General features: G+C 40.5%; 1 protein-coding gene across 2 annotated transcripts in view; it reads left to right on the plus strand.

Moving 5' to 3' along the window:
• The window catches only part of LOC144823403 (ceramide kinase-like protein), a 534,328-nt gene extending 523,718 nt beyond the window's left edge, over positions 1–10,610 (plus strand). Inside the window, exon 11 of one of the 2 annotated variants that reach the window (XM_078681879.1) lies at positions 10,492–10,610. In XM_078681879.1, coding sequence (XP_078538005.1) covers positions 10,492–10,537 — 46 coding nt within the window. In that variant the 3' untranslated portion in view covers positions 10,538–10,610. Of the gene's footprint in view, positions 1–2,659; positions 3,296–10,491 lie in introns of those variants that run through there. The other variant, XM_078681880.1, reaches the window with a different exon arrangement.
• The last annotated feature ends 3,386 nt before the right edge of the window (positions 10,611–13,996 follow it).

Below are 13,996 nucleotides of genomic sequence, written 5' to 3' on the forward strand. Positions count from 1 at the left end.
CACTACCCTCAGCATGACCCTAGCCCTATTCCCAGTCCGTCCCCTTCACCTAAAAACTACCCTGCATGACTCCCTGACAATACCATAAACCTTAAAACACTACTCTACACTACACAAACACTACTACACTACCCTTAATCCTAAAACACTAACCCAGCACGACCATGCCCCTACCCCAGCCGCCAGTGCCGGGGATCGAACTGTGAACCCCAGCGTCCGGTGTCAGGTTCCCTGGTCGCAGCGCCACACCTCTTCCCTCCTTAGAAGGTGTAGACACCCTAAATGTAGGTAGCCCACTGGCTCCTACCTGTCTCCCACTGTAGCACCCCAAAATGTAGTATTTAGGTGGCATCCCTGGACCTGGAACTTGAGATTCAACAGACACAAAGAAGAAATGGGCCAAGAAAAGCTGCTGCTTGAAAACTGAAGCTCGACCAGCCCAGGTAACAAGGATACAGCTGTGCTCCTCTGGTCCTGAGGCCCTTGTGACCTGCTCCCTTGAGTAAGCCCCCTCAGACTTACCTGTAAATGCCCTTGTGTGGTGCATTTTCAAGTGGCCCACTCTCCAGTACTGCACCAGCTACCAACGACCTTAACACCCTGCTCCTGGCACGATCCAGGACTCTCCAGAGAAACAGCTGGGGGAGCATTGGACCTGGCCTTGTTAACTACCAAAATCCAAGAGATGAACCTTGAAAGTCAGCTGTATGATTTTAAATACATTTTCGTCTTTTTCCCCATTGATTTCAATGGTGCGTAATTGTGCACAAATGTTATTGATTTTGCGTACTCTAACAATTCTTAACTTTTAAAATACACACTTTAGAACAAAGTTCCTAGGCTGAAAAAGTATATACAAATCAATATTATTTTAGCAAATTGGACTCGGAATTATGCTTAGCACTACTTTATGATAAGCCTAACTGCTAGCCCACACTACCACATATAGAGAGTTAGTATTATCTACTTTTGCCTCTGTAAACCAATAAGGAACTCACTGGACTCTCTGCACAGTGTACTTCATTTTAGTACATTATATAGCGTCCACTTCCTTCATTGATGGATCAGCGGTGGAATCTACGACTTTGCGTTTGCTGATACCACTCTGTCATTCAGTGACCACACAAATAAATCCAAACATTCGCTTTAGCCAGTTGTGTTTTTTGATTTGTCTATTTTTCAACATTTTAAAATTGACTGTTAGGGCCTTGGGTAATTTTTCTTTATCCAGTTAAAAAATATATATATATATATTATTGAAAGTTAGGACAAAGAAAAGTGTCCCACATTTACTAATAGTAAGGGATGATACTGATAACCAGGTTCAGGAGCTCAACATGACCCCTTACATGGGCCCTGTCCCATGCTGGATGCAGGCCCCTCTATAAAAGTTTTGGTATCAAGAATGCCTCTCATTCTAACAAAGAAAAGCTTAGAATACTTACAGCAGAATTTGAGAGAGACAATCCACAGCTAGTAGTGCAATCTGAAGAAGTTGAGACTACTGATGAAAATCCTTCTGAGGAGGTGGTGGAGCCCCTCCACTCAGATACAGATGAGGGGTCCTCAGAGGAGGAGGTTGGCCAGGAGATTTAACTTAGAAGTTCAACTCCTGGACATAGAAGACATGGTAGCAGTTTTATAACAAGGAAGAAAGAAGATTCTTTTCTGCATAGCCAGAAGAGTAGCCAGAAAGAGTGGCAGCTCTCTCTTGCAGGAAATAGTCTCAGGAAAATGCAGGGATAGACTCCTGACATTACTAGTGGATCGCTCCCTTCCTTACACAGCTCTGCCTTGTAGCTTCTGCCTCTGTTGCTGCTGCTGACCCTTTGGTCAGGAGTTTGAGGCCCTCTTCCACCCACAGACTCCTGCCTGCACCTTATCCTTGGTGGTCTAGTGGTAGAGTATAACTGCTCTGCTGCTGGGCTGCACTTCTGTCTCTCCTTTTATGATATTTCAGCTTTTTGCCTTTTTCTGCTTTTTTTCTGTCCTTTCTTGCACTTTTGGAACTTTTTCTATTCCTTTACTCTTTACTCCTTGCGTTGTGGCCCTTGCCCCTGTAATCCCCAGCAGTCCACTGCCTCCAGTCACTCTTTCCCGCTCCTACTGATGGAGCAAGGTGGAGAAACAAAATGTTGTGTACCCCTTGTAAAGTCACACTTCCATAACTATAACATGAACTAATGGAATGATGTGTGTATTATTATCACGAATGTTTGTATGTTTTTTAAACTGATGAAATATTTTTTAAACTGATGAAATGTGACATTGTTATTTTACTGACTCCTGCTTTTATGATTTTAATCAATCGAATAAAGCTTGTTTTGACTTGACTTGAATTAATCAATCTAGAGTAAAATTGCACCTACACAAGTACACGTGGGAATTAACTTTGCTCATGTTGCAATTATAATTAACTAACTATATGATTTTGTCGTGTCCTAAACTAATAAGCAGCTTTGAAATAATAAAATGGAGCATAACTGTTCTTTTGTTTACGTATTTGTGGCAGAAACCAAAGGATAAGTAAGTATATTACGCCTAAACGTTGCTTATCTGCTAGGTAACTACTAATAGGGGAACCCTTAGTAAGGGGGGAGGTAAACATAAGAGCTAAAATTCTAAAATTAACGTTTGTTTGTGTTTGTTTCTATGTTAGTTCCCATTTAGGCCTGTGAGGCCTAACAAAAGATGGCTGACTTGCTGAACTGCGAATAGAAAATGAACTGAGCATGCGCAAGCCCGACTCCGAGTTCGAATGCGAGCTGCTTGTGCCTGGAGTGAAAGCGGTTCAAGGACAGAGTAGCCTGGAAGTCCAGATGGCTGCCAAAAGATGAGCACATTGGTTCAGAAAGTGAGAAAGTCTAGCAAAGTATCTAAGTGAGAACAGGACTAGGCCGGACGAGGCCCAAAACAATGACCCATTTAAAATCAGGCTGACGGAAGCGGAATAAATGTTGTAATGATGAGATGATGCTCATCCACCCCAAATTGTCCAATCGGAACTCGAATTTATGTTGAAAGTTACACTTTTAGATAGATAGAGCTTGTGAAAAAGGTATAAAAAGTGCTGATTTTAGTGAAGAAAAAACTCCATTTCGATTTCCTCTCGAGATGCTGTCCATATGCTGATTTTCCTGAGATGTAAGACTTTGAATAATTTTCATATTTCTTTAGAATGAGATTTGTTCTTTAGATGAGGTTATTAGTCAGGGAAGTTAGGAGAAACAATGAATTTTGGGAACTATCTGTCTTTTGCTAAAATAACTTGCATTTCTGCAATCTAAATAAATGTCTATTTCTGAAACAAATGAAATTAATTGTTTTAAATAAAATCCTTATTTTCCTTTAATGTCGTTTTTGAATAAAGAAAGAAATAAAGTGAATACATTTTAGACATGTTAAATTTGCTTTTAATAAAAATTAAATAAATGGAGAATAAAGCTGGTCTTGAGTTTTCCTACGCCTAATTTTTTACTAGCAGATCCGTCGACCACAGTGGCGTTGTGTCCAAATAAATGTTTTGTTAAAGAAAACCATGGTAAACTCATTTAAACTGCAGGTGTAAATAGAATATATATTCAGTAATAGTTTAGACAACCCGCTATGATACAGCAGCTCTCCTTTGAATCTCACCGATCCTTGGAGTAAGGTTTAAGTATTTTGTGAGTGATTTGCAGTGTCATAGGCCCCACTGTCGAGTATATGTATGATTTTGTACTTCAGGGAAAGGTGTCATGGTTTTAGAAATTATTTCCGGAGAACCGCTGCATCAGTAATTAGCTTTGCAGCAGAGCATTGGTTGCTGTAGAATTAGCTAGGATTATGTATAAAGTGTTATATAGGGTTTTGATATATAGAATTATGACTAACATCTGTTGAGTTCGTATTACGTGATATGTAGTCCTGAAAAGCCTTCCGAGTATTGCGTGAAGCTGGTCACTCTGTCTGCAGGCAGAGGAAGTGTGGCAATGAAGTCACACATCGCATAGTCTGTTTCAAAAAGTAGTATCGTCGTATACTGCGGTGGTATCGTAGTATATCACAGGTGGTGTTGTCGCACATCACTGGTATAGGGACTTTCCGTATGAAAGGGAAAATGTATAGCGAGGGCAGTCCATACAATCTTGGCTTTCAAATACAGGGATCATTGCGTATCCTGATTTAAAATGTATTGCTTGGAGAGTAATAGAGCTTAACCTGAGCTTGAGAGAAGGGTAAAGTAGAGGAAGTGGTGCTACTTTATTGGCGAATATAAAATTCTGTGGTAGAGGAGAGGTAAGCGCTGTCTACTGGAAATACAGAATACTTGTGTGATTGAGAAATTCTATCACTTTGTTTAGCGAAACAGACGAATGGAGTTGTTTTGTGTAAGATACTAACCGATTATGTCAAATATCCTGTAAATACGGCTTCTTGAAAAAACCTTGTAAAGGAGGGGTCAATCGGCTCTGCAGAAACCGGAGCGCTGGTGACATCAAAAGTGTCGTGCTAGGATTGGTCCTCGTGACCAAGACAGGGCAAAGAGCTGATTGGAGCATCACGAAAAGCAGCGAAACTATTGGTTAAGCACTAAAGAGACGTAGCTTGTTCTAATTGGTGCGCTAGTGTAAACCGCGCTGTGATAGGTTGGTGTTACGGAACAATAACAGGGAAGTACGCGATCTTTTGAAAGACAGGGAATTTACAGAAAAATTGATTACTATTACAGAGAGGAAAAGAAGAAACCTTCATGGTTTAAGAAATTGAAAAATGTGTTTGTGAAGGACAAGGCAATAGTCACAAGAGAGGGAAAATTACTTCCTCCGCCGAAAACGCCTGCTTCCTATATGTTGTCAAAATATGGTTACCATACATGTGTTTGGATAGAGAATTGGGTGAGAGATACCGGAAATTATGGTGTGTTAGCTTTCCTGAAAGGAGGATCTTTTGTTGTGGCAGTTTTGAGAAATTTGAGAGAAAAGATGATGAATCTTGACCCAAGACCTAGACCAACTCAGTTTGAAGCTTTAGTTGAATGGGAGGATGAGAGGCATGAATTAGAAAGTGAAAGATTGAAAGGACATGTCAGACCAAGAGGTAGATTTCGAAATTTATGGGGAGAGACGCATGAGAGTAGAATGCGTAGATGGAGAAATGCTGACATGTGTGATGGCATGTATCCAGTCAGATTAGTGGATGATTATGAAGGGCGGAAATGCACAGAAAAGAGGAAAAACATAGAAACAGGGAGAGAAGGTTATGTGACAGTGAATCAGAGGATGCTGTGCTAGAAGAAATATGAAATAGGAGACCTCCACCATATCAACCAGGTTTTTTATGGACTATACCTAATGCTCCACCCGTAGATGAAAGAAATAATGAAACCCCAAGGCAATTTTCTAATTTTAGAGATGTACCCGAAAGAGTAGAAGTGAGATATAATCCGAGTACTTCAATAACAGAACCAAGACTTACTGGTACTCCTAAGCAAACTAATGAGCAAGAAAGTGTAAATAGGGTAGAAAAACGAGTTGAAGAACAAGCAAGTACTGCTGAATATCTACGGACTACAAATGCATTGACAGAAAAGATACAAGAGCTTACGAAAAACATCGAAGCAGTAACAGTCCCAGTAACGATAGGACCTGTAATTCCAGTGTTTGAAAACCAAAGAATAAAAGAACCAAGTTTGACAATTCCCCAGAGTTTTCAAAAAGCGAGAGGAAATATTTATCCAGATTTATCAGAAATCAGACAAACCAATAATGTAAATCCGCCTGACCTAACTTTCAATCAGAGTTTACCCTATAAGTATGCAACTGGAGCAGAATCTGACTCTGCTCCACCGGAAAAGAGTATAGAGAAAATAGATTTAACGCAAACTCCTGTAGGACCATCAGAGCAAGAATTAAGTGATTGGATTAAAACCCTGAAATTAAAAGAGCATGAACCTAAAGTGCTGGATGTAGCAATATTAAAAGTTGACATGGAAGAATTCATTATTGGAACAATTGGAACAGACAGATTAAAAACGTACCAAGATGATGAACTTATGTTCAAGTATAAAAGCATAACATGGAAAGCGAAGTCTGTACATGATCAATTAGAAGGTTTGGCAAATGAATTTGAAGTAGAGTTTGCAAAGAATAAAACATTACAGAAATCCTATAGAGTGGATTTTTCAGAACAAGAAATTGAAAACATGAATACTGCCGGAAGGTTAACCCAAATAAAATAATTAATTGTGCTGTTATGGAGATGAGGAGATGTGAATAAATGGAGAGCGAAATGGGCAAAGAAGAAACAGGAGGCTAGTGATAAATCCACATTAGCGTTTCCAGTCGGAGAAAAGGAGACAGTCGCAAATAAGTTCCCTATGAGAGAAATACCTGGAGGAGGATATGTACATGTACCATGGAGTAGACAGGATATATTATCATTTACAAATGATTTCCCCAGATTGAGAGAAAAACCAGTAGAATGGTATCGACAAGTGGATCGATTTGTGAAAGTTTCAAAAGTGCTATGGGTTGATTTAGATGGATTATTTGACTTAGTTGTGCTAGCAGATTTATGGACCGAATGCAAAATAACTGTGAATCGGCCAAAAGAGGAATATTCTCGAGACAAAGTAACAGGTGCTCCATCACCTGAAGTGATGAGGAAATATGAGCAAGTGATAGTGTTTTTGAAAAATAAAATCCCACCAAAAGAGACAGATTGGGTTAAAATAGACAGGACTACACAGGAGCCAAAAGAATCTGTACATACATTTTATGAACGATTGTTGTTGGTATTTAAACAATACAGTGGATATGAAGAGTTGAGTGAAAAGGACACGAGTCATTTTATATATCGATTTGTGTATGGATTAAGACCAGAAATTGGAGATATGATTAGACATAGTATGATAGAATGGCAGTCAGGGTCTGTAGATTATGTCTTAAGAAAAGCAAAATATTGCAGTGAAGAGATCGATGCCAAACAAAAGAAGCTAAAAGAAAAAGCTATATGGGCACAAGTGAAAGTAGCAGAACACCAAGTGGCACAATTGGAAAATAAAAATACTGATGCAAGTCAGGGAAAACCAAAAGGACATTTCCCAAAAACAAAATTAGTAGGAAGCATAGAAGAGCTAGAGGAGAAGTTCCCTTGTCATAATTGCGTCAGAATAGGGCATTGTAGAAAAGAGTGTAAGTATCCACCAAGAGTTAATCCAGAAAATACATAATTTAGGCCAATAACATATTCCTGGGCGACTTTAACCTCCACTGGGATGACGGCAATGACAAACTGGTCAACTCGCTTAAAGACTTCCTCAATGAGCTAAAACTTATACAATCATGCAACCAACCCACTCACTCACATGGAGCGACATTAGACTGGATTATTTCAAGAAAGGATGAGGCTTCAATCCTCGCTATAGACCCATGTGATTGGTCTGACCATCACGTCATAATATTCGCGATACCTACAATGAAAAAGGGCAGGACCGTGCAACCACGCAATCTCAAGAAACTGATCAGAGACACAAAAGAGGCTAATATTGAACTACTGGTTGAAAGGTGTGAGACAGTCCTGAAGCCACCCAACAATAAACGAAATGTCAATGAGCTGACGGACCACTACTTAACCTCGATAGGTAATATCGTCAATGACACCATGCCCCCAAAACTGAAAAAAGTCTCAGAGAAACCAAAAAATCCTTGGTTTAATGAGTCATTGAATGAGGATAGGCGCAAACTGAGAATGGCTGAAAGGAAATGGAGACAACATCCCTCCTCCCCGGAGCTGAAAGCCCTCAGAAAAACAAGAAAAGAATATAACAAAAGGATAATCAACTCCAAAAAAGAATTTTTCAGATCTGAATTGGACAGGGCCTCAAACAGACCACGAAAGCTCTTCGAGATTTTAAAACAACAGTCAAATAAACTAGCCAAAACGGTTCAAGAGAAGACAATAACACCTTTAAGCTGCGAAGAATTCTCTGCATTCTTCACCGAAAAATCCAAATTGCTAGAAGTTGAACTCAAAAATGCAGCAACTAACCTTATGACCCTTCCTCCACCTAATAATGAGGCCAATGTCTCAGCAGAGGGTCTCCAAACAAAAAATAAGGCAAAATGGGACACATTTGAACTATACGACCAGGGAAAAATCGCCAAAACGCTGGCGGAACTTAGACCGAACAACCACTACCAAGACCCTCTACCGGGAAAGTGTGTAAGAGAAATCAGCCACACTCTAGTTCCGAATTACAGAAATTAGGTAACAGGTAAGTGGGCGCTCTGCATATAATTTTGGCTAGATTAAATTCTTAATTTTATTCTTTTTGCTACTAGGCAAAATAGGGAGGTTACCTAACACTTTTGGAATCCAATCTATGAAAGTGTAATTTACGCAATTAATTGATATATAATTTTTGCTCGGCAAGAAATATACACTCTAGTTCCGATCTGGACCGATATAATAAATGCCTCACTTGCACAAGGAACCCTCCCTGACTGCCTAAAAACAGGGCAGGTAATGCCCATCCTCAAAAAACCGACAGCTGACGTAACAGACCCGAACAACTATCGACCAGTGACCAACATCCCTCTACTGGCCAAACTCATTGAGAAATGCGTGCAGGGCCAACTAAGTCAACACATCGCAAAATTTTCGCTACTTGACGATTGCCAATCAGGATTCAGAACAGGGCACAGCACGGAAACTGCGATCCTGCATATTGTTGATGACGCCCTACAAGCCCTAGACCGAAATCAAACATGCTTACTGATCCTCCTAGACCTGTCATCAGCATTTGACACGGTAAAACACGAATTGCTAATGACCAGACTACAAGACAGGATGGGTCTGTCCGGAAACGTGCTGAAATGGTTCAACTCTTTCCTACAGAACAGGACGCAGCGATGCCTGGTTAACCAAGCAATCTCCTCCCCGAGCCCCAATGCAATCGGGGTTCCACAAGGCTCAACGCTATCCCCAGATCTATTCAACCTGTATGTAGAACCTCTCACGGAGATCCTTCAAAAATCACAGGTAGCCTATCATATGTATGCAGACGACACGCAACTATACATAAAGATCGCCTCCCTTGAGGACATTGACCTAATGAACAGAACACTAAAGAGAGCTTTGCGATGGTTAACAATAAACCATCTGAAACTAAATGCCCAGAAAACAGAATTCCTGCTAATTTCACCGGCAAGGAGCCAATCTGAAGTTAAAGAATGGACTAAACTGGTGACGGCGCTAAATTGCACCCCGACCCTAGTTAACTCAGTCAAATCACTTGGAATTACACTAGATGAAAACCTCGACATGAAAGATCATATTAACTCAATGGCCAAGAGCGCCCTCTTCCACTTGAATTACTTAAGAAAATTGAAACCCTTTATCTCAGAGTCGGATCTAAAACTGGCTATCCAATCACTAGTTATCTCGAGGATCGAATACGGCTGCACCACATTAGCGGGCCTACCGAAAACATCCACTGCACCACTAAAAGCCTGCCTCAACGCAGCGGCTAGACTCATTACGGGAAAGAAGAAATTCGATCACATATCCCCGCAACTGAAAGCACTAAACTGGCTACCTTACGAGGCCAGAATTCAAATGAAGATGGCCTGTATTACACATAAAGCGGTTCACTACAACACGCCTAGATACCTAGCCAAGAAACTTAAGCTATCAGGGGGTAACAGATCAACCAGAAGCGCAAAAGAGTTACTACTACGACCAGCCTTTTTCCACAAGAAAAAGACCTACAACCGAGCATTCTCCGGAGCCGCCCCCAGAATCTGGAACTCACTCCCTCCAGTTACATTTACATTACATTACATTACAGTTACATTCAAACGAGAACTGAAGAGCCACTTGATGAGTAAATACCCTACATAGAAATTAAGATTACTGGGACGATCGCCTACAATGATAGAGGGTTGTTCCTCTTCATGAAAATGACTGTTGCCGTGGTCAAGCTGAGGCCAGACACCTATAACTATATCTCACAGACAAACTTTATAATCGCTACCTCACTGTATTTATCTATCCATTTTATCCTTGAGAAGCACTAGAATGCCTTATAACCCTACCTCACCGAGCGGGGTTTGCTTTTCTGACCCGAGCCAGGCCTGCTCGACATCTAATGCTAATTGCGCAGACAATAGGAATATATATATCTAATCATGTCCTTTACAGTACACTGCCTTCTACCTCATATCTATTTGTTATTAGTAATGCTATTATAATGTCTATATGTAATTTTTTCCGTGTTAAGCATTTACTGCTAATTGCACAGACAACAGGAATGTATAGATCGAATCACATCTTTAGAGTACATTGCCTTCTACCTCATATCTATTTGTTATTATTAATGCTATTATAATGTCTATATGTAATCTCTTTCCTTGTTAAGCGCTCTGATACCCACGGGTCTTGTCCGCGCTATACAAAACTCTATAAATAAAATAAATAAATAAAATAAATAAATAATTGAATCCACAGGTGCAGAATGGGGTACTTCAACAGCAACCGCAACAGCAGCAGATAGTTAATCAGCAAAGTCAGGTGCCACAACCGCCACTTCCACACAGTGTAAACCATCAGAGATACAGTGCAGAGACAGGATTCAGCGGAGGCGAACAGGTAAATAGATCGACCAGAGTGAATGTGAGTCCCCAGTATTGGTTACAAGAGGAAGGTGGGAGTGAGTCGTATGAAAGTTTCTGACGGTGCCTGAGAGGGGAAGAAGAGTGTGTGCTTGGAGCCACTCTTGAGGTAGATTAGTCTGGTCCATTTGTGAACGGAAAGGTGAATGATGTAGAAATAACTTTCCTAGTGGACACTGGTGCTACCCGTTCTACTGTTAGGTCAGTGGAAGTCCAAAATCTTCCTCTCTCGGGAGTCCAAATCCAGGTTGTAGGCGTAGCTAATAGACAAATTAAAACTTCTTTACACAACCAGTTGAAGTTGAAATTGGGAATTTTAAAGACATGCACCGATTTGTGGTGTGTGATAGTAGCCCCGTAAATTTGTTAGGACGAGATATTCTGTGTAAGATGAACTGTGCCATATATTGCTCACCAGATGGCATAGAGTTACAAACCCCAGATGAAGATAGCCTGTATAAAATGACAATGCTTATGATTGAAGCAGAGCAAAACAAATTGTTCCCTGTGTTTGATCGAGAAAAGATACCTGATGAATTAAAAGAGGTAGTGAAAGAGAAAGTGTGGGATTTCACAGGAGAAGCTATTGGGTTGATGAAAGATGTAGATCCTGCAAAAGTCTCTGTAAAGGAAGGTGCAAATTACCCGAATATTCCTCAGTACAAAATGACTGCAGAAATAATTGAAGGAATAACCCCAGTGATAAACAAAATGATTGAACAAGGCATATTGAGAGAAATAGAGAGTAGTCCTTGTAATTCACCGATTATGGGATTGAAAAAGCCAAATGGAACATTTAAAATTGTACAGGATTTGAGAAAGGTGAATAAAATAGTTGTCCTGTGTTGTCCAATTGTACCAAATCCAGCAGTGATTTTATATCAAATTCCCCATGATGCAGAATGGTATACTGTGATCGATTTGTGTAATGTGTTCTTTACAGTTCCATTGCACCCAGAAAGCCAGCCAATTTTTGCGTTCAGATTTGGAGATCGTATCTTGGCATGGTGCTGAATTCCTCAGGGGTATACTGAAAGTCGATCTATCTTTAATCAGTTACTAAAGAAATCATTAGAAAGTCTGAGCATGCCTGGAGAATCTGTATTGGTTCAATGTATCGATGATCTCCTAGTGGCATCAAAGACAAAAGATGCATGTATAACAGATACTATTGCATTGCTGAATCATTTGGCAGAAGAGGGACATAAAGTGTCTCCATCAAAATTACAATTTTGTAAGAAAGAAGTGCAATATTTAGGTCATAAGATTGCCAATGGAATAAGACAAGTTACTGCAGAAAGAATTAACATCATACAAGGAATGCAGCCACCAAAAACCAAAAGACAAGTGAGAATGTTCCTGGCAATGGTGGGTTATTGTAGACAGTGGATTAGTGGATTCTCACTGATTGAAAAGCCATTACAGAGATTAACCAGAGCAGATATCAGAGACCCTATAGTTTTGACCAAAACTGAGATGGAAGCATTTCAACAGTTAAAAACGAGCTCATGTGAAGCTCCAGCTTTAGGGATGCCTGACTATGAAAAAGAGTTTGATCTGTACTGCAGTGAACGAGAAGGATGTGCATTGTCAGTATTAATTCAGAGACATGGAAAACTGAGAAAGCCAATAGCGTATTTCTCAGCTGTTTTGGACCCTGTTGCAAAAGCATTGCCAGGTTTTCTGAAAGCAGTAGCAGCCACAAGCGTCAGTCTAGAACAAAGTGAAGGAATAGTGATGGGATTTCCTGTAAGAGTGTATGTACCTCACTCTGTGGAGATTTTCTTTACTAGAACAAAAACACAGTTCTTGACCAACAATAGGATGACAAAGTACGAGAGGATAATTCTGGGAGCAGAGAATGTGACAATTTCTAGATGTGTAAATGTGAATCCTTCCACATTATTGCCTGACACCATGGAAACAGAAGTGAGAAATGAGGTTGATCGCAAGTGTTTAGACGTTCTTGAATACTGTACCAAACCAAGAGCAGACATCAGAGATGAGCCATTGCCTGAATCCGACTATGTGAGTTTGTTGATGATTCGTGCCTGAGAACCAATGAGGGTGTTCTGAGTGCAGCATATGCTGTCTGTACAGTGGCAGATGTGTTGGAAGCTTCTTGTCTGAAAGGAATTAGTTCTGCTCAAATAGCAGAGTTGATTGCCTTGATTCGAGCATGTGAGTTGGGAAAGGAAATCAAGGTAACCATAGTGACCGGTAGTCAGTATGGTTTTGGGTTTGTCCATGACTACGGACAACTGTGGTCCCAAAGAGGTTATTTGACTTCTGCAGGATCCCCCATACGTAATACAGAATTTGTGAGAATATTGATTAATGCAATTCAACTGCCTGACAAAATAGCTGTGGTAAAGTGTGCAGCACACAAAAAGGGGGATTACTACATTACTCGAGGTAACAGGTATGTAGATTCAATTGCAAAATACTGTCCAAAAAATCTTGCATCCATTAATCGGGACAGGGAAAAGGAGCATGTTTCAAGTCCTTTAATGCTAACAACTGTAGTTGAAACTTGGCAGGAAGTGAGGCAAATGCAGGAAGAAGCTGATGAGGAAGAGAAAAATGTCTGGTTAAAAGCAGTATGCAGACAAAGAGAGTAAGAGGAAATTTGGGTTTACAAAGATGAAAGACCAGTAATGCCTGATAGCATAATCTCAAATATGGCCCGAATGTACCATGGTCAAGCTCATATAGGAAGAGATGCCATGCTTCGCCTATTTAGACAGACATGGTATAATCCTAAATTCAGGATGATTGCTGAGAGCTTATGCCAGAGATGTTGTGTATGCCAACAGTTTAATCCAAAAAGGAGAACAATTGTAAGTTTGGGAACCATAGGACGGGAGGGAGGTCCATTTACACGAATGCAGTTGGATTTCATTGAGCTTCCGCCATGTAACAGACTTAGATATGTTTTGGTGGTCATCTGTTTGTTCTCTGGGTAGCGGCCTTCCCCACGAGGAGGAATGATGAGCTAACTGTTGCAAAGCTACTCCTACGGGAAATCATCCCTAGGTTCGGCTTCCCAGTGACGATCGAGACTGATCATGACACCCATTTTCAGAATGAACTCATGCAAATGGTATGTGAAGCACTGGGCATTCGTCAGAAACTGCATTGTGCTTACAGACCTGAGGCTTCAGGAGTAGTTGAGCAGGTAAATTGAACTATTAAAACCAGAATTGCTAAAATGTGCTTGGCAACAGGACTGAAGTGGCCAGATGCTGCCACTTGTTTTGATGATCTTAAGAAGCATACCTGACAGAAAAACTGGATTGAGTCCACATGAAATCCTGATGGGTAGGGTGATGAGACATTTG

This window comes from Lissotriton helveticus, chromosome 3_1 (genome assembly GCF_964261635.1).
Source record: "Lissotriton helveticus chromosome 3_1, aLisHel1.1, whole genome shotgun sequence".
Lineage (NCBI taxonomy): Eukaryota > Metazoa > Chordata > Amphibia > Caudata > Salamandridae > Lissotriton > Lissotriton helveticus.